The 24,440-nt window shown below is 44.7% G+C and overlaps 1 protein-coding gene across 4 annotated transcripts in view; it reads right to left on the bottom strand.

The window, feature by feature from the left end:
• The window catches only part of ADAMTS17 (ADAM metallopeptidase with thrombospondin type 1 motif 17), a 187,410-nt gene that overhangs the window by 10,621 nt on the left and 152,349 nt on the right, over positions 1 to 24,440 (bottom strand). For all 4 annotated transcript variants that reach the window (XM_068143316.1, XM_068143312.1, XM_068143313.1 and 1 more), the window contains 2 exons: positions 15,413 to 15,617; positions 10,577 to 10,729 (listed from right to left, as the gene is read on the bottom strand). In XM_068143316.1, coding sequence (XP_067999417.1) covers positions 10,577 to 10,729; positions 15,413 to 15,617 — 358 coding nt within the window. The remainder of the gene's footprint in view (positions 1 to 10,576; positions 10,730 to 15,412; positions 15,618 to 24,440) is intronic.

Here is a 24,440-nt window from a genome sequence, read left to right as displayed (position 1 = left end):
AAGGCTTGAAATGTACCAAAGGTGCTGACAGATGCCTAATTGCTTTGAAAGCAAATGCCTCAGGAGAATATTAGGTATTAAAATAGAAAGAATTTGCATTAAGTGCTGAGATATGTCAGGGGCTTCATCAGCTCCTGATCTACAAAAGATAGCCAGGGAAAGAGAGAGGGATAAGACTGAATGAAGCCAGGACAGGGCTACTGTCAGGCAGCTGCAGAGACCAGCCCAAAGAATCTCTGTGTTAAGGCATAATGAGGAGAGAAAAAGGCACAGATTTGTCATGACAGAGGACAGGCTGGGCTCTGTTCAGGACTAAGCATTGCTTTGGCCTCGTTGAGGGCTGCTGGCTAGGCAGGGATGCATTCAGACCACGTGTTACCTCTTCTAACCTCAAAGAAATAGGCATTTTTGCAAGAGCCTTGCTTTTTCCAGCACAAGGTCATAGCATCCCTGCAGCCAGTCCTGAGTGTACTCCCTTATTTAGAAGGCTGATCTGTTGGAGGAGGTACAGTTCAAGATGACTGTCATAACTAAGCTGAAGGCAAGATGTTTTTTGCTTTATTCATCAGTCTGCAGTCATCTGATGTTTAGAGATACTGGTTTGCCCCCAGTTTGCTGCAAGTTGCTGAAGCCAAGGATAACACTATGGCTAAAGCTTCAATATTCAGAGATGGAGTCACGCTTTACTGACTTCAGAGTTCAAGCATTTCGAGGCGTTAGGATAGGGTAGAGTGTTTTTTACCCCCCAGGGGTCTTATTTCTTGCCTCTATGAAAGTCAGAAAGAAAGCAATACCAGTTCCTACTAATAACATTCTAACACAGCATCTGAGATGAATGACGAATGTCCTGTAATTGCTCTTAATAGTGTACATGTGTGTGCTCTGAAAGGCAGTGCTCCACACACCTTCACATCAGAGCTTTTATGAGGGTCACTCATTTCAACTCCAGAGTTTCAGCTGAAAAGCAGCATGCAATGTGCTTTCATAAACACCAGGTCAACTTTCACCATGGCATCATGTTAAAGACAGACACTTCTGGCTTTTCACTGATAAGATCTAATTAGCCCAAAGCAAACTGTAAGCTGTTTTTCAATCTCCCTTGTTCTTTTCTTGTTTTTTTTTTCTTTCTCCTTCCTCCCCCCCCCCCCCCCCCCCTTCTCTTTTCTTCTTCTTTTTGAACCCTAGATCTGTAAAGAGAACATATCTGGTCTTGCTTACAACAATCTTTCATTTGGAACCTTTTGTGAAATGACTGATTTGTTTAATTTAGCCAAGAAAAATGCATGCCCTTCTGACTCAGTATGGGAAAACCCAATAAATTACATCAGAAAGTGCTGATGGCTGATGTGACAGTATCTGAGAAGGAAAAGAGGGAAGCAAGCTTTGCAAACTGCCTACAGCTGTGCTTTCCAACCGCGTGACCCTGAGGAACAAGATCTGACCAGTACATCCAGCATGTCTCACTGCATCATTAAGCTTGACTCTGCTATTCTGAAGAGTTCCATTGTTTAGAGAGAGTTCAGAGATCAAGAGCTGAGTGCATGAATATTCTGGGGAGTGACAGTGCCCCTAAGTACTTGTGCAGCCCAGGTGGATGCTAATGAGGGAATGTAATTTAATTCATTGTACCAATCAGGCAGAGTTTACCTCCCACAAGCTTTCAAACTGGATTTGGAGACCAGGATGAAGGCAGATACAGAGAAAAATACACTATTGCCTCTAGGGTAGCTATTCTAGCATGCCTCCTACAGCGCCTGTGCATTGCTGTGATATGTGGCAGGCACAAACTGGAAATGCCACAGAGCTTATTCCACCTGAAACACTGCAAAGAAATGATGCTGAAGATCACCTTCTGTAACAGGCATAATCAAGCTAGTTTAAAGTAAACCAGAAAGTAATGGATAGCAATGAACAACTATGTAACCATGGGATCACATAGCTCAACCGGGGCTGGCTGCTTGAGAATCTGCCCTGCTTCTTCAGGAAGTTACCCTGCTTCTACAGCAGTGTGCTGCTTGTGCTGAGCAGTGGTCCTGTGGGCTACATGAGTTCAAGTCCCACACTGACTCCTGCTGCAGATTTTACCCTGGAAAAGTATCTTGGGAACTGAAGCTCCACTGAACACGTATTTTAGTTATTACCAGTTAATGAGCTATGCTATCTAAATGCAATTTATTAAAACAAGTAATTAAACTAAAGACTCCACTAGGATTGCTTAACTTCAGCAAGGGGTTGCTCATCTCTCTCATCTTAGTCCTGCCTGAGTGCTCTCTAGGCAGAGAGCTCCTCAGCTTTGAAATGTATGATGCTGAACCAACGCTGCATTTCATCTCTGCACATTCAAACATGTGATCACCAGGAGGCTGATACTAATTGCTCTTGAAAGATGTTCTGCAAGCTGGTCACCTTAATGCCTCAATAGCCATCATAAATCCCCAAAGGCTATCTGAAAGACTGCACAGTTATAGCAGCCCCTGCTAGCAATACCTCCTGCATGCTGTAAAGAGTCAAGGAGAAAAAAAATCCCTCCAGATGTATAGTACAGACTTGAAATGGCAAATTACCTCCTGTTTGTATTTTTGAATGCCTGATCCTAGACAAAGTAACATCTCAGAGTGACTCAGGGAAACCAATGCCAACAGCCGAACAGCTTTGTCTTTCCTGCTTTCTTCCTTTTCACGTTACAAAAAAGAGAAGAGAGTAAAATAGGCACAATGGAAGTCTATTTCCAATCCCCTGATCTTGGTGGGAGGCTTAAATCCTCCATCAATAAAACCCCAACAAAAGCCACCACTTATGAACTAGGCTTTTAAATAAAAAACACCAAAAGGGAAAAGTTATTCTTCTAATTAATAGGCCCACTGGGGGCTGCGGGCCATCAGACAATAACACTGTGACACAATGTGCCCCACTTCAAGCGAAGCACTGATGAATGGTCCTCCTCTAGCATGTTCTCCTTTTACTAAGGAGCCACAAAACTAATTTGTGTTATGGATATTCCCAGGAAATCCAACAGAGATGAGCTGTGCAAATTGTTGTGCGAGCAAGGCGCAGTCATTGCCTCAAAAGCCTGAGGACTTGGTATAGCTTACAGTCCCAGGGGAATGCCATGGCCAGGCAGCATGGCACTCAGCATCTCTTCACTTTCCATGCCTAGGTCACCGACTACAGCTGGCAGTTAACACAAATCCAGTAGAGGCTCAGCTCTGGTTTAGTGCCATTATACAATATCTACACCTCTGACCAGGGCTGAAGATGTTTCTCTGATGGTGAGGTCAGAACAAAAGGGGTGGGATTCATCTTACTGAATCAGCTCTGTTTATGTTCTCTTTGCAGAGACAGATCACCACTTCAAAGGCAATTGGATAGAACTACTACCTGGGGCTGCCTGTCTGACAATGACTATAACTGGAGCCAAACAACTATGTCAAACAAGGCTCCTAGCTGTCAGATGGCTAGGAATCAGTGATGTAAATTTAATTAAGATATAGACCGTGACCATACAGAAGCCTGTAGTTAATCTGGGCTGAACTCATAGGAACTTCCCTTTATTTCCTCAAGCACATATCTCCTGTGGAGGTGTGAAAACTGATTTACTAGGTTTGTCCACAACCAAGTGGTACAAGGCAGGGGAAGGGCCTTGGGTTGGGCTTTAAGCAGCCCGAGGTGACAGACCTGTGAAATGGCAGCAGGAACATGGAGATATCTCCCCTCATGTTTCCCCATCTGAGGATTTGACTTCAGTGATCCAAGACTTTTTCTCAGAACTCTTGTTCTGGCTTCATGAGGGTTTGTTTCTCTTTCACTTAAACTTGTGGAATAAAATCATCAAAGGAACAGAGAAAACTCCAGCATGCCTTGCACTGACAGTGAAGGTGACAGAAAAATCAACCTTGGAGCTCTGTCATATGTAACTGCAAGTTGTGTGCCAGAGTTCTTCACTTTCTGCTAAAAGCCTTAACTCACTGAAGTCATGGGGAGCTGGCCACTGATTCTGGTGGGTCAGTGGTTTGGCCCATAGTGTTAGAAACCACACTGACTTCACTGCAGCAGAAGAGAGGAGTGGCTTCTGCTTTGCAAAACAAACACTAGCTTTCTCTCACACAGAGATAGATCTGTTTTATTCCATGCATTTCCTCAATGGAGGTTAAACTAGAGGGGATGGGCTCAGCTCAGCACAACTCAAAAGGGTACCATTCTACTTCAGAAGTGCAGAAGAGTGGCTTCCCATCTTCTCTGCTAAAGAGCTGCACAGATTTTTTACCAGGATACTGGCAACAACATTCTTAAACTGAGGAATGTCCCTGGCTGATATAACCAATTTTGGGCCATTTGTTCTGATCCTCTGTAGCAAGGGGTGTTTTGAGATTAGCTGCTGGCAAGCAAGGCTGTGGTTTGCACGTCACTGATCACCTGCCAGAGGAACAAGCCATGTGGAACCACAACTAGCAGTACAACTTAGAGCAGTCCTTAGGGGCAGCAGTTAGGTTCAGGACACTCTGATGCTCTGACTCCTGGTCATGCCTAGGACCAGGGAAGCAGAGGGTTTGAATATTAAAGCTTGTTGGATTCTGTCACATCCAGCTCTATCACCTTACCTTCTGGAGAAGAGCAGATTTGCACCATGAAGCCTGTAGACAATCTTCCAGCATCAGTTTCTAGCTATGGTGCTGGGTGCACGTGAGCAGCCATAAATCATGCTGTGTGCTGAGCCAAAGGGAGCAGGAAAGAGTCTGTCAGCTGTGGGGTGTGGCTGCAGTGACCATCCCTCCTGTGGAGCTTTCTCTCAATTCAACAATAAAAGTTTTGGGTTTTTTTTCAAGGTAGAAGAAGATGAACTTATCTATGAACTTATCTCTGACCTTTATGAAGAATTAACAAGCTGTCCATGGTTTATCATAAACAGATGGCAGGTCAAGCCACGAATTTGTAATGAATGTTAGAACAAAGGACAGTTTGCTTCTATATTTATAACAGCATTGAACATACCTCTCAAACCACAGCTGTCCTTGATTTACTCTTCTTATCATGTCATGTGAATTCATCATTAAAAATGAGGAGTACAGAGGATTTTGTTGATGTTCCCAACTCTCTGGAACATGCAAAACATGCCTTCCTGGCACTGGGAGATTGTACAGTATTTTTTGGGGAAAAAATCCACAAAACCCCAAACCCAACCCCCATGCCCAACATGTTTTTTGGTGTACTGCAAGCTTGGAGTTTTATCTCTTAGAGAATACAATCTACTGCAACGCTGCCAAAACAATTACTTTACAATTACAAAATCCTTGTTACCTCCCACTGTGATGAATGACTGCTGGTCTTCAGTATGAAACACCTCAACATCTGGCACAACCCCAGCATTTCTCTAATAGGAAATTGGATTTCTTTTTTTCCCCCCTCCCTGTTGTTAACATTCTCCTGGGATGAGAACCCATAGCCAGCATTCCATGGGCTGAGCAAAATACTGTAAAGAAATTGGCAACTCCTGATGTCCAGGGAGGGCAGGTGGCTCTAGGTAATTTTTCAAATGTGCTTTATCACTGCTGACACAGTTTGGCAACAAGAACATTGTTCAACATCACACATTGCCAAGCTAATGGCTTTCCAGTTTCTGGAGAGCACAGTCTCTCTTCAACCCAGTGAAGGTTCTGCCAGGTGGTTAGACAAGATGTAAAGTGGTAGAAAAGGATTTCTCCTCTGCTTTCTATCCTAGCTGACATGTCATATATTTCTGTTCTCACCTGCAAGCACAAATCTGTGATGGTTTCTACACAAGACCCATAGTCTATCAGGTCAGATTTGGATCTGCATGGCACTGGCATGAGCCTGCATTAACTTAAGTGGCTGAATTAATCTGGACTTACACTAATGTAAGAGCAGCTGATATCTGGCCCACTGTGCTGAGTGAGATCCTTGGCTTGTGGCCAAGTGAAGAATGAAAGACAGTTGCCCTGGATTTACATTGGGTTATCTGAGATTAATATAGCCCTCAGTATTTACAGAGCACCTACTGTAATGCAAAGGGAAAAGATGGCAAAGGCAATATGTTACAAGGCTTCTGTGCATCCTCCTCCTTCTAAAAATCTTTTCATTGGGCTATGTAACAGAACCAGTTAATGAGATAAATTGTTGCCTGAGGGAGAGAAGTTGCATGCTTAGACTTCTACCCACAAAGCTGAAAATGTGCCCTTGTAAAGCTGGCACTAAAGATGGAGCTAGTGCACCCTGCTCCCAAATCTACTTTCCTTGATATTATACCAGTGAAAAGGAGAAGAGTCCAAATAAATGAAACTGGGACCCCTCAACCATTTGAGCTACTGGCTCATTGACTATTTCAGTCACAGGACAGAAATAGTGTGTTGAAGCATCTCAATTAGTGAAATGATGAAGAAAACAATCAAGAAAACCCCATTCAAATCTTATGGAGAGTTGCTCCTGCTATATAATCTTGCCTCTTCAGCTCTACCCTAGAAGAGTCCAAAAGCCAGCTGGAGAAAAAGCCTCAAGAAACACAGCCTTGGCCTGTCCATTTGCACCTGAGTGCTTTCCCAGCTACACTATTACTGGAGCAGAGAAGGAGAGTGCTGAGGACACAGGGAGAGCCTTGGGTAGATGGAAAGCAGTCCCTAGTGCTGCTCACCTTGAAGCACAACTGATCATTGTCACCACCACTGCTAGCCAGTACATCAAGCCTGAACCTCCCTGCAGCAAGCCAGCAGTGCACCCCCACATAATTCTGAACAAATTTTCAAGAGCTTGAGTCAAAGTGGACTTAAAGACAGAGTCCTGCAGCTGTGAACTGAGCTGCTCCCTTCAAGTGCAGCGAATGGCAGTCAGGCTGTGTGTCCTGCTAAGCTTCCTGGAGAGCCACAGACATAAAGATACATTCTGTTCACTGCCTGCCTGCATTCTTCACAGGGATGAATCCTTGACATAAGGTTTGTCAGCAAAATACAATTCATCATGAAAGAATTAACTACTGTCTTGCTAAAGCATCAAGAGGCACATTCTCAGCAGCCTGGGAGCCTCAGGCAAGCGCTGGGAAACTGAGCAGCCCAGGTTTGTTCTTGAGGCTAGCACAGCTACAACAAAAATGTAGAAATGCTTCCAGTGCTAGAACATTCAGCAGCTCAGATTTCAAACAAGGAGGAACTATTTCAAAGTAGAATGACTGTATGAGATGTTTGTTTCTTTAGCTGAAAGCAAACTGGATGTGGAATTTCCTTTTGGAAGGAACAACTGAATGGCAGATGGCCTGGACTCCCATTTGTATACTACATCACATATGAAAAAGGATCATGTCATGAATTGCAATTCTGAAGAACCCAGGCAATAGGAAAAAATATCTCAGGTTAACACCTTCAGTGGGTCTCTTACTGTGCAATCTATCTATCTACTAGGTTGCAAGGCTCTTGGGCCAGGAACAACCCAGTGACAGAACTCATGATATGAATGCTGTGTTTGTGCTAACAAATAATCATTATATCCCTTTAAGAAAAGGAGGTTTTTAAAAGAGAAGCTGCAGTAGTGCAAAGGAGTTGCAAGCTTAACAGCAGTGGTAATGGAGATTACACATGGTTACTAGCAACAGAACAATGCTCTGTCTCTAGAATTGCCTGTTCATCTCATGCACTGAACTAGCAAAGGTAACTTCAAAGACCTTTGCAATGACTTTAGAGAGCTGGTCCTGTGCAAAGTGAACTAGGATCTATCAGCTCTTGAAACACACTGCAAACACACAGGAAACAGACAAATACCACAGCCAAGACTGCTTGCTGGATCTGCTCAGCTAGCTCCAAACACTTTCCACAGCTCTAAAAGGCATTTAGGACTAACTGCAAGCAAAGCTGTCAGAAAATGGAACACAGTTCCTCTGGCTCAGAGCAGGGACAGGCAGTGGCCAGCAGACAAGGCATGTGCAGGTTAAATGTCACTGCAGCCATGCCTCCAGCCCTCACCTCTTATCCACAGAAGTGGATCCAGGGTCTGAGAACATAAACACATCATTTGTCCACATAGATTTTGAGCTGCCCACTCTTGCACAGTCTGAGTGCAACAGAAGCTAAGATCTTATATAGGATGACTATATCCTTTGTTGTCAGATGTGAGTTATTTACATAGGGCTTGGAGCTCCTGGGGGAATAAATGTCTTCTCATGCCCTGAGCCCATGTATCCTGTAAATACTACTGACTATATAAAAACAACAGTCTGTGCCCACCAACCAAACAGCATGTTCTATTTACAAGTTGTATCTGGACTTGACTTTTTAGATGAGGTTTGGCCTCTCCCTTACATGGGCTGCCCAGGAAGGTGGTTGGGTGTGTTTAAAGGTTGTTTGGATGTGGTGCTTGAGGATATGGTTTAGGGGTGAACCCTGTAGAGTAGGGTTTTTGGTTGGACTTGGTGATCCTGAGGGTCTTTTCCAACCTGAATGTTTTTGTGATTCTGTGACTTGCTGGTATCTTCAAGTCACTAAAAGCCCTGGCTGGGGGAAGAGCCACTGCCTGCACTGTCACTCAGCCCAGACGTGGGGCTAAGGCCACCCCAGCCGACCTCAGTTCTGTCACCGTGGCTCTGGTGAGTGCTGGACGGTCACAAACCAGTCGCTCCCTCACGTCTAAACCACCTCTGAAGCTGCCACTGCTGTCCCCACCATGCACAGGGAGGATCTTCATCCTGAGTTAAGAGCTGCAAGTAACAAGTGATTTTGCACTGCTCCTGCCCTGCTCATGTGCAGACACTACATCCACCACCAATACTATTTACTGTGACCAAAGTGTGACCACAGATTTTCTAGCAGTGAGCCAAAATCTTTATCAGATTAGAAGCATCCATTCAACACTGAACTTCCAAGCCACATGATCAGTGGATACACAGCTAGCTGCTCTTCCATATTCCTCCCCATAAAGGGAACCCGGGGCAATTGGCATGCCAAAAGGTTTGAAAATTCCACAAATAAATAAATAATGTTATTTCACACACAGGAACTGTTTGTTTTGGCCACCTTGCAGGGCCTCTGTGTGCCAGGCTATGAATGCAATAATGTTTGACACTCTAAAGCATTCTGTGACACAAGCTCCTGGCTCAGCAGAAGTGCAGACCTTTGGGATGTGGCAGGTTCTTCGTGCATTTTCCAGCACCGACACCACTCAATTAATGCATCTATGGCAGAGGACAGCTACCAAGATTTGTGATGGTTGATCACGTGGCAAGAAAAGACAAGAAGAAAGCAAAAAGCAGAACAGCAAGTGGAGATAAATCAGTCTGCCCATCACGGGCCTCCGCTTCACTGCAGCTTGCTCGCTGGAGTTCGCGTTTCTGGAAAGCAAAATGCAGCTCCTGCATCCCAGTGGTTTCTGCACATGCTGTACAGTCCAGAAGGCATAGTAGGTTTTCTGTTTCAGGAACAGCACAGCTACACAGACAAGATAAACCCAAACTGGAATATAATATTCCTGGGAAATTTTAGCTCTTTCTGCAGATATGAAGTCAGTAATGTAAAGGACACTTTATGAACACCACTGGCAAGGGTGAGTTTCTCACACTGCCAGGCCTCCTTCCCAAGCAAGACTACCTGCTACTTGAAGATCAGAATGTAAATAGAAGGCAGACTCTGCTCTGGTTTAATCCACTGCATTCAGGAATTCAGTGGATGTCACAGGAGAGGCTAAGTTCAGACAGGCCTAAGTGAAGGTAAAACTCAGCCCTGAGGAAGGGACTGATGGTTTTGGCTCTGTCCTTAAATTTCTGTCTTTCTTTCATTTCAGGTGGGTGGGGCAAGTCTAGGGCTGGACTACAGAATCACAGAATTGTTTTGATTGGAAAATACCTCTAAGACCATCAAGTTCAACTATCAACCAAAGGCCGCCACGGCCACTGAACCATGTCCCAAAGTGCCACATCCACACATTTCCTGAACACCTCCAGGGACAGTGACTCCACCAGCTCCCTGGGCAGCCTGTTCCAATGCCAGGCCACTCTTGCAGGAACCTCAGCCTCTCCTAGCAGAGTTCCAGGTCATGTCCTTTCCGTCTATCACCTGAGAGTAGGTAGAAGTAGAACCCCAACTCACTACCACCTCCATTCAGGGAGTTGTAGAGAGTGAGGTACGCTGTGTAGGTCCCAGATTAGCACAAAATTCAACTCCTGCCTGTTTGGAATACACTGCTCTCAACCTGGCTGGGTCGTATCTATTAGCCTGTCTTGCAATGTTTGGCTTACAAATGGCAAAAGGGCTAAGTTGAAATCTCAGTAAAACCTCCAATCAAAACCAGTGAAACCCTTTCTTGCCAAACAGGACTGCCCAGGTTGCCCAGAAAGGTGGGAGCTGCCCCATCCCAGGAACCATTCCAGGTCAGGCTGTCTGGGGCTCTGAACAACCTGCTCTAGTTGCAGATGCCCCTGCCAACTGCAGGGGGGTTGGACTAGAGGATGCTTAAGGTCCTTGACATCCCCAAACATTTATGATACTAAACATTTCAGCTGCACATTAACACAGACACCACACAGAAGAACAGCACTCCAAACATCTTTGCACTTAGAAAGAGAATACCATGCAGTGTTCACTGGTACCTTGGACCAATCACCAGTTTTCCACTCGTAACAGCCCGTGTGATCCTCGCACTCTTCCTCATCTCTTGGCCTGGTGGCTGCATCACACTTTCCTTGAGAGTTCGTGCACGTCACTGTTCTTTTCTGAATCCCCTTGCCACAGTCTGCTGAGCACTGCAAAACAACAGGTGTTTGTTTGCTGTTACATGATGCCTAGAAATGGTAACTTTTATCTTGTGACACAGCTGAAAGGAAAAGCTGCTTTTATCGACACGGAGGAAATCGATAACCCACCAGATCTTCTCCCCACGATGCACAGCCCTTCCAAACAGGAGATTAATCGAGAAACATGAGATCTGCTTGGGAAACAGTCACTCAGGACAAATGGCATTTCTGAAAAGCAGCCTTCTTTGAAAAATATCTGTTGTGGCTTTGCTAGAGCTGATGCTACAGATGGGAAAACCCCACTAAATCTTGTGTTCCAGAGTTCATCACTCGTACCGAGAAAGGACACACTGACTTGTGTCAGCTGCCACAATCCCTCCATGTATCATGGGAGCAAAGCAATAGTGCTAAATGCAGTTTTAAATCAGAGACCACTGTTACAAACACATTTCTGCAATAGTTTGTACATAGCATGGGGAAGTCACAGCTCTTACACATGTTCTTATGTGAAACATGTCCATGACCTTCACTCTTAGGTTTGCCTCATGCTCATCACCGTGTTGGTTCTGAAGAATTTCGAATGCTCCTAAAGGATTGCCCGGGAGAGGCACTACTGAGTGAGTCACATTGTTGTGATCAGCTTCCAGCCATGGCCCCAGGCTAGCCACAGACATCAGCAGGGATGAAAGACAAAACTTCTCAACAGAAACAGCATGAGCAAGGGCTGTTTGAAATCCTCTGAGAAAGCAGCAGGCTGCTAGAGCTGCTAGAATCAGTCACTTGAGGAAGACTTGCTTCAAACATTTGGGCACTCTAACAAACATCCATGGGAGTGAGCACAAATTCTGCACAAGTGTTTTTGTGCCTGGGCACTATGAAGGTATTATGTGAAGAGTAGGGCTGCCTGGTCACCCATTATTACCTCTGCCAGTGGCTGGCTGGAAATTCTTATTTACTGGAGAATTTGTCTCGATTTCACTGACTGTATTTAGATGGGAAAAGGACACAGCACGGGCTTGAAGAAGAATTTGTTTGAAATACCCAGCTTGGTAGCAGAGCTGCTGGTGTGTCACAGCTTCTAAGCACATGCCACTACCACTACACAGCAGCATAGCCAGCCTCTCTGCTCTTCATTTTCATGCCACTGCAGTGGTTAAGAGTGAGAAATTTTGTTGAAGAGCCACTGGGGACAGGTGGGTGGAAAAATGATATAAGTACCAACTGAGATAAAAACTAACCTCCTCTGTCATGTCAAGTTCTCCCCTTCAGGGGATCAGCATGCAAGAGGCAGTTGATTTGACACTGAATAAATAGTGAAGATATGAGATATTCTGTGAGGTCTTTTGAACATATTCCAAGAAGCCTCTCCATCCAGGGGGTCTGTGCTGGAAACAAGCATCAGCTTGATATAAATTACATCAAATGGACAAATCTCAGCATGCCTGTCTAACCGTCTTACAAATACAATCCCAGCAGCTCTGACCCGCTGGCCTTGTTAAGGACATGAGTGACAAGCGTTTATGAGCTGGCAGGCAAACAGACATGCCTTTAAATACTTCAGAGCACTACAAAGTGACTTCTTGAGAATCTGGGAAACCCTCCACTTCATTTACTATGTGTGGCTCATGGGGTGACCTCCTCACAGATGTAACATCTTTGTGGCAAGCACAACCATAGAGTTCTTCTAGATACAGGGATGAGCTCTTCCAGGCTGTGCAGAATTCCAGAAGCTGCTTTGCTGGACTCCTCAGAGCACAAGACTTGCCAGAGATCCCAAGATGCAGCTCCCTAAATGGCACCTTATAGCCATGAATTTGCTCCAAATTTGATGTCATTTTCTGCAGTCCTCAGGGTGGGCTCCTCTGGGTTGCCCTCACGCATCTCACACTACAGAGCACACTACGTGAAACCTTTCAAATGGTCCAATTTACTCAGAGTAAATCAAACTGAAGTGGGAGCATTTTTCACAGTAGGGGCAATCTCTAGGTGGGTTTTACAAGCAAGTCTGGGAAAAACACCAACTGTTTGTTCTTCCCACAAGCTTTTAAGTCACTCACAGATTAATACTGCATATACTTTCCTAGACAAAACAGCATTTGCAAAAGGTTTCCAACAGATCCTTGGTGGTCCCATATAAATCACCCTCTTGAAGAGTGGTGGGGTGTTTTTTTTCTTTTTTCTTTCTTCTCCCCTTTCTTCAAGTCTTCATTTTTCATGAGGAAGTTCTTAGCATACAGATTTCACAGAGACTCTGCAACAGAGCGGTCTGCAAATCACTTTGTGCGGTCCCTGAGTGCCCAGCTGAGACCATTAGGTCTGATTTTATTAACAGGTTACTTAGTCAGATCCCAGGAGGCTTTGTGAAGGAGCAACACAACTTTGCAGTTAAGATACAGCTCCTTTATTTGAAGGAAATCTACATTATTTTTGTCTGCTCTAGTTCCCTGACAGTAGAAACATTCACCTTTTCCTGACAGTCTCTATTTTTGTCATTAAAAATGGGTTGAGCAGGACTTTGTCCAAAACAATCTCAAGCCTTTGGCAAAGAAAAGGGAACTTAATTTTTTCCACAATGAAGATCACATTGGAATTTGCTTTCAAAGCAGACAGTTTTTGACTGGGGACCAGACATCAATGTGGTCAACTGTTTTTTGTTGTGAAAGAAAAAAGTTCAAAACATACATGAGGAAATTCATTTCTAAGATGATATGCCTCTGTGATGTTTACTCCACAACACCAGATTAAAATATTAAGGATTAAAGTGATTACCACTGAAGAAATTCCTAGTTATGACAAGTGTTTAAACTGGCAGAGCATCAAATGTGTCCTGGAGTCAACTGTGCTAGAAATGTGCCAGCATAAGAACGAGCTGTAAATCACAATGGGGCAATACAGACACAACAAAAAGGAAGTGAATTATCAAAGGAGAAGTACACCAGTTATTGAAAAAATGATCTAAAAGTATGCTATATTTCCAAGTGAGTTACATGGTCACAACTGCAGAAGATTTCCCCTCCGGCCAAAGTCTTCTCTAACCTGACTTACTTCATTTCATAAGGAGGAGAGAGAAGTATCTGCAACTGTTAACAAAACACCCGAGGGAAAGGTCTGCATGCAAACCAGGCAGGAATTGCACCCCAGGAATAGTTTCACAGATGTACTGATTGCATTGACCCTCAAAGGTTATCTTGTCCGACCCCCTTGCAGTGAGCAGGGACACCTCTAACTACAGCAGGCTGCCCAGGGCGACATCAAGTCTGACCATGAATGCCTCTGGGCAACCTGTTCCATTACTTCACCACTCTCATTGTAAAGATCTTCCTCCTTATGTCTAACCTACATCTGCCCTTCTCCAGTTTCAAACCGCTGCCCCTCATCCTATCACCACAAGTCCTTCTGAACAGTCCTTCCTGTAGGTCCCCTTCAGATACCGAAATGTAGCTACAGAGTCTCCCTGGAGCCCTCTCTTCTCCAGGCTAACAGCCCCAGTTCTGGTCAGCTGTAAGAAATAAACAAGACATCACCTGAAAGGGTTACTTCCGTAACACGAGAGACCTGTCGGACTACTTGTTGAAACTTTGGTGTGTTCCTCTACATCACTTGCAGTGAAAGAACCCAGAAAGAAAATGAATCTCATGCATTAGTGAACAGATAGAGCATCCTTCTGAAAGGAAACACCACTCTCACTTAACAGTCATCTCACTTGGCAAACAGAGATTTCCTGTTCAAAAAGTGGACAACGGAATCACATTTGTTTGTTAGGAGTTCCTCAGTGCAAGACCTCTTTGTATCCTGAGCTTCTGTGACCACTAAGCACGTTTCTAACAGTAACATTTTACCAAAGCTCTTTGACAGTGTTTTAAACAGAAGCTCACTGGCTCCAATTAGAGATGAACAGCCAGAAAAGGTTCTTCCCACAGAAATGACTGTTGCTGGACAGTCCCGTAGCACCGGAGCCTGGAACGAGGCTGGAGGAGCTGCAAGCACTGCACCCTGAGTGAGAGGACTTTCCTTCAGGTACAATGCCAAAACCAACACAGGCATTCTAGTAGGGCTGCTACTCACAAGGTACAAAGTTGCCCTGTAGTAGCTGGGTCCTGGTTACAGACGGTGGGCATACTCCCAGTTCACTCAGCTGCTTAACAGAGCACAAGCTGTCTAGACCACACATCATTCCTATCTGACATGCATTTATAATAGCTGAATGCTGCAGGTATGTGGAGATGTACCTTTTACACACAGTATAATCAGCTTTTCCATGTTCCTGGAATTACACAGAAGGCTGCATAAGACCCAAAGATTGAACTTTCTCTGTAAAACACAAATGCTTTGATAAATCTGGTACTTGTTTCATACCACATTGAAATGGAGCCAGAAGCCCTGGCAGGTTACTATACTTCTGGCCTCAGGTCAGTGAAATGTTTTCCCTTGCTGGTGAGAGTTTTCAGATGGCAAGATGTAGTTGCCACAGCGTGACATGTCAAACCTGCCTCAACTCATCTGGCATGGAATACAATTCTCAGCTCCAAAGTGATCATCTTGACAAATGACAGCCCTACCAGCACCTCCATACTGTGAGGCACTGAGTGTACTGACCATGAGAACATGCTTGATTTTAAGCACTTAGCTGGGTTAGGACCAGTGTAGCGAGAGCTGTGCAGAGTCTGGCTCCTTTCTTGAACCAAGTCTTACCTTTGACCACTCTGATGCTTCCCAGATAGAAAGGCAGTCCCGTCCTTCACAGCTCTGTACTGTTGCTGGTTTGTTGCCAAGGCAGTAGAGATCTCTTGTGTTCATGTAGGTGCCGTTTTGGAGCTGATAAACACAAGTCACCTCCCGGTGCTGGACACCTTTCTCACAAGTAGCAGAGCAGGGACTCCAATGGCCAGTCACCCACCTGTGAAGGAATTAGAGTAGGAATGGTTAAAAACTGATGGGATAAAACATTATGCTTCACTTAAACACAGTGAGAAATGGGCAGCTCTTCCTAGATTTGTGGGTTCTTCAGTGGTGCTCTATTGCCATCACACTCAGATCATCTGATTGCCATGGTCCAGAGAAGGGCCACGAGGATGAGCACAGGGCTGGAGCTCCTCTCCTATGGAGATGGACTGAGAGTTGGGGCTGTTCAGTCTGGAGAAGAGAAGGCTCTGAGGAGACCTTTGTGTGACCTTCCAGTATCTGAAGGGGGCTACAAGAAAGCTGGGGAGGAACTTTTTAGGGTGCCAGGGAGTGATAGGACCAGGGGGAATGGAGTAAAACTAGAAATGGGTAGATTCAGACTGGAAGAAGTTCTTCCCCATGAGGGTGGTGAGAGACTGGCACAGGTTGCCCAGGGAGGTGGTGGAATCCTCATCCCTGGAGGTTTTGAAGGCCAGGCTGGATGTAGCTGTGAGCAACTTGCTGTGGTGTGAGGTGTCCCTGCCCATGGCAGGGGGGTTGGAACTGGATGATCCTTGAGGTCCCTTCCAACACTGACAATTTTGTGATTCTATGATGTTTAACCAGAATCTCATCTGTTCTGGTCATGGCATTAGGGCCCTCAAAAATGGAGAACAAGTGGCCATGTTCTATCTTAGAAAATGGGAACTGCATTTAACTGCCAAGACTAAAGAAGTATTAAAAAAGGCAACCCTTTCCCTACAGAGAGGATCCTACAATGACATTTCAAAGCTACTGTAGCTCACAAGGATGTGCCCTAACCCAGGCTGGATGAGGGTGGAGGTAGTTCCCTATAGCCATCCTTTCTCTGAGCCCTTGGGATTAATTTGCTTTGTAAGCACACTGCAGTTGCCATTTCCTTCCTCTTTGATCAAAGCCTGCTGGGAACAAATACATGAGGGTTTTTGTTGTTGTTTACTTTGTAATGTCTGGCGAACACCCAGCAGAACCTCCAGAGGTGTTCAGGTTCCTCCAAAGTGAGGAATGTGCTGTTTCTGTGAGTAGTGTCTGTCTGGGGGCATGCAGGGGAAACGAAGCAACCTTCCTTACTCCACTGCCTTCCAGCTCAGTGCAAGACCAACTGAAAGGTTCCCACTGACTCCAGCAAGTGCTGGAAGCAGTGCTGTGGTCAGAGCTGGGCTACAAGGCAGTGAATAAAATGCCTAAGAAACTGGATTAGGAGGTATGTAGGGAGGAACAATTATTTCCCTAAAGACAAGCAGCATCTATCTTTACACTTCCTGCGAGCTGTCAGAGCGGGACATGCTCTCTGTAATTACAGCATTCCTGGATGCAGTGCAAGAGTGGAACAAGAAGTGTGCAGGCACTGTGCTCCGGAAGGCTGTTGTGCCTTCTCACCAGGTAATTGACCCTCCCGCCGTCATTCAGATTAGTATCCCTACACCATTAATCTTTTACTTGTCACCCAATCCTGGGTTGTCTATTATGACAAGTGGCTCAAACAAGAGTTCTCAAACCCAAGTCTACTCAGAAATACCATTTCATTTTGCTGAAGGCTCCCACAGTCCAGGTAGAGCACTAGATGTGCCAACTTATTAACCACTCTGCTTTTAAACTGCTGCATGACTTCTCCAAAAAGAATCAAACATTCCTAAGCAGGGAAAATCAGCTCAGCACAATTTGTGGAAACATCTTCATCTGGTGCAATTATCCTGAATTAATTTGCCAAGTGTTATGACTGGTGACCTGGTGTGACAGCACTGATGACCGTGTTGACAGTGAAGGCAGAAGCCAGTCGGTTTGAGCAGGATGGGATGGGGCAGACTGGCCACCTGTCTTTGTGGACCAGGGCCCCACTCAAGTGTTTCTGTGCATTAAGGCAGTAGATACATCTGTGAATTTCTGTTGGCTGCACCAGCTGGCAAGACACCAAGTGTCTTTCTCTAGACAGTAGTTTTGTGGCATCTCTGTGGCCAAGTGCTTGGTATTTCGCTTCAGGAACGGGAAAATGCCAGCTGGGCAATTAAATACTAGGGCTGAAAGCCTGGCAAAAATAGCCTTGAAGTGCAGAAATCAGTGTTCATGACAATTAATATCCAGGCTCTGTCAGAAAGAGATGTGGAGGGAGTTATCTATGTGGGTGAAGGAACTGCTCAACAAGGGCATGGAGGGGCAAAGGGTGACTTTGCTTTATGAGCTGAATGTGAGTCAGAGGGCTGGGAATGGTTTCTGTAAAGGCTCCACTGAACTAATATTCACTTCAGCACTGTGCTCTCACTGTGATCTACAGTTACTGGCAAAAGAAAAAGGGAAAGGGACTGAAAGTAGAGGAAAAAGATAAAAATACATTCTTGGCAGGGGCTGTCTGTGAGCTTGCGTTTAGGATGGGCAGCACACAGCGTGCCAACTGTTTCCAAGCTGCCACAAGAAGCCAGGCTACAACTTGCAGGAAGGAAAGGTCTTTTTGAAAGTTTTTGTTGCTGTTGCTCTTGTGAAGGAGAGAAATCACCTCGTTTCTACCCTGTTAGTGGTCTCTAGTTAGTGCCACTCTAGCACAGAAAGGACAGAGTGCAACTGGAAAACTGGCACAGAAAAAACAAATCTTATCATCATCATGAGAAGAATGTTTGGGCAGGGCATGAGCCAAAAGCTGAGGAATCAACACAAAGCTGTGCCCACGGTCAAAGTGCAATCCCCAGCTTTTATGTCAGTGGCATCTGTATGGCCAGGTTCAGCTACTGATCCACCACATCCACCCCTGATCCAAGCCCAGTGGTTAAAAGTAAGGTGGGGCTCTACTGTGAGTGACCTCTGAAATCTCACAGCTCACTCCATCCTACTTGTGACCACTGCTGCCAACAACACAGTGCTAACACAGAATCAACACACTTAGAAGTCAAAGGCAGTTTTAAATGTGGTGGTAAACATTTAGTTTCATATCCTAGAGACAAGTGACAGACTAAATGTTCAGATAATACTACTACTACTGTATTTTCAAAGGGATTGAGGGGATGCTACAACATTTCACCTTCTCAGTGAAATCTCTGCCTGGTTCAGTGGCTTGTAAACATGATCTGGGAAACAAGTCAATGTGGCTCCTACGTACTGCAGTACTGGCAGTGCCCTCACCTTCCCCCATGCTTCTCATCAAACCCCCAACACAGGCAGCTGAAAATGTTATATTAGTGCTTGTAAGACACAGGATCACTGCAGCTGTATTTCAGCAACACTGCTCACAACCAAAGTGGAAAGACAAGAGATTTATGGGTGAAGTGATTAACTATGAGAATTCTTGCCAGTCTCCTATTTGGTAAAGGAATGTGCAGCAAGACATTAGCATAATGACTGTCTGCAAGGCAAATACAGGGAAGAGAAAAGTGATCTACAAAGAGTATCACATTATGGTTACTTTTAAATTACACTACAGACAGATTTTCCTCTCTAGGCTGCCATTATACCTTTGGAGCACACTTGGATAGGTTGAAGAATGAGACTTACTTTCCATTTTTAGGAAAGGTAAGCATTTTTCCTATGACAACACAAAAAATAGTACCAGTCTTCTAACTCAAAGGACCAGGCTAGCTCTGTATTAACTAAGCCAATTAACTGTTCTACACTAAGCTTTGTGTATGTCATACACATCACTTAGCTTCCAGATCTGTTTTAAGCCTGTAAAGCTGATCTTAGGGATTGCTTGACACCACATATCTTTTCAGTTTGCCTCTTCTCCTCCCAAGTTACAGCCTGTCTTCAGCTGGACCATGTGGGAGCTCTAGTTGGAATCCCTGGAGAGCCTCTCATTTTTCCAGCAAGCACTGATTTACGTGACAAACACTCATCTTTCTCACAACCTCAGGGATGGCTTTATCCATGGTAGTATTTTTTGTAACCCTACCCCTACAGAAGATTCAATGGCTAGATGATCTCTATGATCTCTGCTGGTGGTCAGAGTCAGGAAGAAGCTGATGAGCTTTTAAGAAAGATTTTTTAACCACTCAGTGACTGTCTTTCTAGCTAAAAATGCCCAGAAGGGTGTGTTTTTCTGTAGCATCAAAAAGCTGGGATGGGTAGGGCATGCAATCTGAGAAGGCTGTTTTAAAACTTTGCCTTCTGATTCTTCCTCAACCTCTGCCCTCTCTGCTGAGGAATTGGGAGTTCTTCTAATCTGCTTTGGCAACACTCATCTGGCAGGCCCCTGGTGCAAACTTGAAATGTCTTCTGGAGGTTCAGTTCATCATTTGATCTTTCTGTGGTCTGGATTAGTCATTAACCTTGAATTATACCTTCTACCTGCTTGCCCAAGACCCCCACATTTTCTAGGGAAAAAAGGTTGTCTGCAGCAGTATTGAACATAAGCCCAGGGGAGCTGAATGTCGGCAAATGAGGACTTGTGGCTAAGGTTTGGGATTAAAGGCTGAAGGATGGGATGAAGGATGAAACCAAATGACATGAGGACACTTTTTGGAGATTTGTAGTCTCTTATAAAAGAAAGTTGTTCGTGTTTTAGGGTAAGTATTGCAGCCCGTTCAATGTCACCTGGTTATTTCTGTCTCAAGCCCTGCACAAAGCCTGAAAGAGGATTGTTCCACTAACTCAACGTAAGGGCACGTGCAGTCACTACCTACAAGGATTGTCTTACTTTCATCCCCTCCCAGTGCTACAGTGAAATTAATTTCCATCCTTTCACAACCATAGCTTAGATGTGACCCAAGACACATTTGCATAACACCTCATTCTGGTTTTATGAAATCTGTTCATTTAGAGCAGGCTCTTAACCACAACTAGTTAGGAGTTTGTACAACTGCTGAATAAAGTATCAGAGAAAATTTGCTACTAACCAAGACCAAGCTAGTCTGAAAAAGCTGTCACTGTCATCTGGAGGTTCTGTTTTAAGAGCTTTTATTGCACTCCTTTTTGTTTAGCTTATATGAATGTTGCCTTGAGGTATACCTGTAGACTCTCTCTCTGGAGTTATCCTGGTTGCCTTTAGTACCAGTTTGTGATGGAAAATCACAACAAAGTCACTCTTAGTTTCCTGCAGCCCCTGGGTGAAACCGTGGCTCTACTGATGTTAGGGAGAACTCAGACCAACTTGCAGCAGGGCCAGGATTTCACACTGAATAATGTTAGAAAGGAGAACTGGAAAAAGATTTCTGAGAATCAGTCATGTTGACCTGACAGTAATTTGTTTTACTTACAGCTATCACACTAAGTTCAGGCTTGAATATGTAAAAGCAAGAAAACACTGTTTCCAACTGGACTCCTGATTTCCATGACATACACACACTCTGCCACTGAAGACTGCTGAAGCTCTCCTCCACAGCTCTGGTATACTGGGGTCAAAACAATCAGGTGAATCTTACTTTTGGGAACAGGTTGTGCCACACCCAGTCAGCAGAAGGGTTTTTTGGGGGGGGAGAAAGTACAAGGAATCTAATAGAATAATACAGCTGCTGATGTCGAAAGTAGGACTCCAAGACTAACATTCCTGTCTGATTGCCTTTATAAACAGTGCTCAGTAATTTTCCAGTACAGTAGTCACTCTGCTAACAGACTTGCCAACTCACACTCACACAGCTTGCCTTTTTTCCCTTAGTGATTATCATTTTGACAGCTTTACCTTTTTAAAGTTTCCCACCAATTATAAGATCAGCCACAGGACAATGCTTGAGAATTTACCTGCCCCTTGGGAAGGTCCTTTCCCAATGAAAGACTCTGATCGACCCTCCTCCCTTCCCCAAAGTGAGCAGATCACTCTGTTGTGGAGGACTCAGGGTGGTGTTGGTGTGAGTAGGTGTCCTTCTTGCTGGCAGCTGCCTCACTACGCCAAGACACAGAATAGCAGCACTCACAGAGCCATTTAGCAGTGAGCTATCCCTACACTTATCCATGGCTGGTGTATCTTTGATGGGGCAACTGGTGTCTAGCTCCATTCCTTGCCTTTCAAAGAAGGCTGTGTCATTTCCTCAGCTCACACCACAGGATGCAAGAGGAGCAGCAGTGGGAGTGAATTTCACAATTCAGTATTTTGCTAGAATATCCTGCTAATCCTTCTTTGTGGGTGAAGACACACTTGGCCTGAAGAGCCTCAAACCGAAGCAGCACAGCTCATTTAACATTTTAAAACAAGGCAATGCTCAACCATAGGGTTGAGTCAAACATTACAATGGGGAACACTGTGATGTAAGCCAGCCTGAGTGTTTACACTGAAGTTAAGAAACCTGCCTCATGACTCCATGCAAAAAAGAATAGCAAATTAACTGTGTTCTAGCAAGTCATCTTGGATTACTTGAAGGAAATGCAAGTCGCAGTAGCCACTAGGCCACTCTCACTCTCTTCTCTGCCTGTTCCCACCCTTCTCTTCCTCCTCTTCCAGAATTACTTCACTGAGTTGAGTTGCTGGATTTGCTTGAAAATATCTTGTCTTTCAGTACCTAATTAACTACTGATTATTGCACTTGATGAACTGCCCACAACCTGGAATGCAGGGGATATAGTCTCCTTCTTGAGGATGGTGACAATCAGACGTGCCCACGAAGGGCATCAGCTATCCAAGCGCAAAGGTGTCTCAGGCCTTCTGGTCTGCAGCGTCTGGCTGCTCCTGCTGCCAGAGCCGCCGAGGCCCCGCTGCAGCTGCCCAGGCTTGGCAGAGCAGGTTGGTCTCCCTGAGGAGCAGCCGCCAGGGCGCAGCATTGCCCTCTCGCTCCGCGCCGGCAGCCACCTCGTCCCGCACGGTGTCCAGCCCGGCCCTGGCAAAGTCATTAAGCTCAAACTGATTCTAGAGATCCCAACTCCGGTTTTGGGAAGTACTTCAAAATGAGCTCTTACGTGGTGCCTCCTTGGATCAGAGGGTGCTAACATTACTATTTATGCCAGATTTCCAGGCTAAAATGATTTGAAACTCTCCCCATGGCTGCATTTTTTTTCTTCTGTGTTTTTTCCATGTAGCCAAATCCAGAATCACAGAATCACACGCACCAAAGGAGATGTTCCTTAGCACAAGGCACAGATAAGGTTTTAAACTCCTTTCAACTGAACCTCATCAATGCTAAACATTTGTACAGGGTCCAAAAGAGTCTGTGTTAATGAAAGAGCATACCCATTTGGAACTGCTAAATGTCTAGCTCAATCTCCCTTTGGTTAACAGACACTTCCAATATGTCCCTTCAGTTTGTATAATTTCCATGCAGCCCTGCAAGCAATTTCCTAACATTCTCAGGGAGTTTTCAATCAGAGTGCTCCCCTCAACCCTCAATTCTACTCTTTGCAAGATTCACCTCACAAAATAAATGGAAAACTACTCTGCTCCTAATCTACCTCTGAGGTAACCCAAATAAATCTAGTGCAAGCTGACCAGAATCAGGGAGACAGCCTGATTCCTGTATTGGGCTGTTAAACAGAGCACTGTCACTGGTATACAGTGGAGACTCACAGGAGAGGTAGACTCTGAGACAGCAAAAGTCATACAGATAAGCACCATGAGTTTAAATCAGACCAGAAATCAAAGCAACAGGCACTATTGACCGTCACACACTGAGGCATCATGCCTTAAGTGGTCACTAGCGTTTGGGGGAGGCTGGCAAGGTGCTGAGCAAGCTGGGTACCCGGCTGACTCCTGCAGCTGGCTTCAGTTTTCCCCAGCGGGCATCACTGTGATCTTTGAGCCCTTGGAGAGCACAATGTCAGATTCCAGTTCATGGATGGAAAAGTGAAAGGGGAATAGAAGAGAGAAAGAAGTGACCCACAGAACCACACACTCGATCTCAGCAGTGTGCCAGGTTTTAAAGCAGATTTGCAGGGAAATAACAACCAAGCACACAAGATGCAACATAAGAATTCTCTACCCAAAACTTGTTGGCTGTATTTCTTTGATCAAAATCACTCCTTTTTCTAGACAAAGGAAATATGGCAGATTTAATCTATTTGGCTATAAATAAAGAACTCCCTTTGCTGCACTAGAAATGCTTATGTAAGTTGGAGAAACTGGTGATATGCTGGGAAACATGGATATCAAGGTGTAATTCACGGGATAGGTGAGAACTGGCCCTGGTTTAGTGCTGTAAAGGAGTACCAGGTATGAAAGGAATTTAGATTAGCTATCAGTGGACTCCCTGAAAGATCTATCTTGCATTTGATCTAATTTAGTATGTTCATTAATGACCTTGGCACAAAAGCAAGAACAATCAGGGGAAATGCTGAGAGTACAAAATCTAGAAGCACCATCAATGCACCAGAGGATTAGGATGTCATACAGGAAGAACTGAATGACCTTGAGTATGGCAATAAGAGAGACAGGAGGGAAATTAACAGCATACGGGGCAAGGTTGCATGCTTAGGGACTAAGAACAAGCTTTTCTGTGTTGAAGTAGGATTCATCTGTTGAAACAAATGAGGAGGAAAACATCTAGAATGACTGTAAGCCACAAATATGATGCAGCCACGAAAGAAAGAAAGCATGTCTCAGAACAGTTACTGCCAAAGAAGACAGCAGAGCACAAATGCAACTGGGTAAGAGTTACACTGGACTGAGACTGGGATTCTCCATGCAATTCTGGCAATTTATGCACTCAATTGTAAATAATACACAGTACAGAAGGTGACCAAGGCAATGAAGAATTGATGCACAGTCTGTGATCCAGTAAGAAGTTAAAGAAAAGTAATGGTTTAGTCCAGCAAAGTGACAGAAAGAGGAGACACATTGGTTTAGATACACTGGTTTGCTGTATTATGTGGCACTTAGCCCAAGGCAGGCGCTAGGGAGGGAAAACACTGCATAAGCAAAGGAACAGAGCTGATGCAAGAACAAATGGCTGAAAAA

The sequence above is a fragment of the Melanerpes formicivorus genome, unplaced genomic scaffold (genome assembly GCF_026170545.1).
Source record: "Melanerpes formicivorus ecotype bairdi unplaced genomic scaffold, bMelFor1.0.p_v2 SCAF_10, whole genome shotgun sequence".
Taxonomy (NCBI): Eukaryota; Metazoa; Chordata; class Aves; order Piciformes; family Picidae; genus Melanerpes; species Melanerpes formicivorus.
The sequence above is the reverse complement of the archived record's forward strand: the minus strand, read 5'-3'. Positions and strand labels throughout refer to the sequence as shown.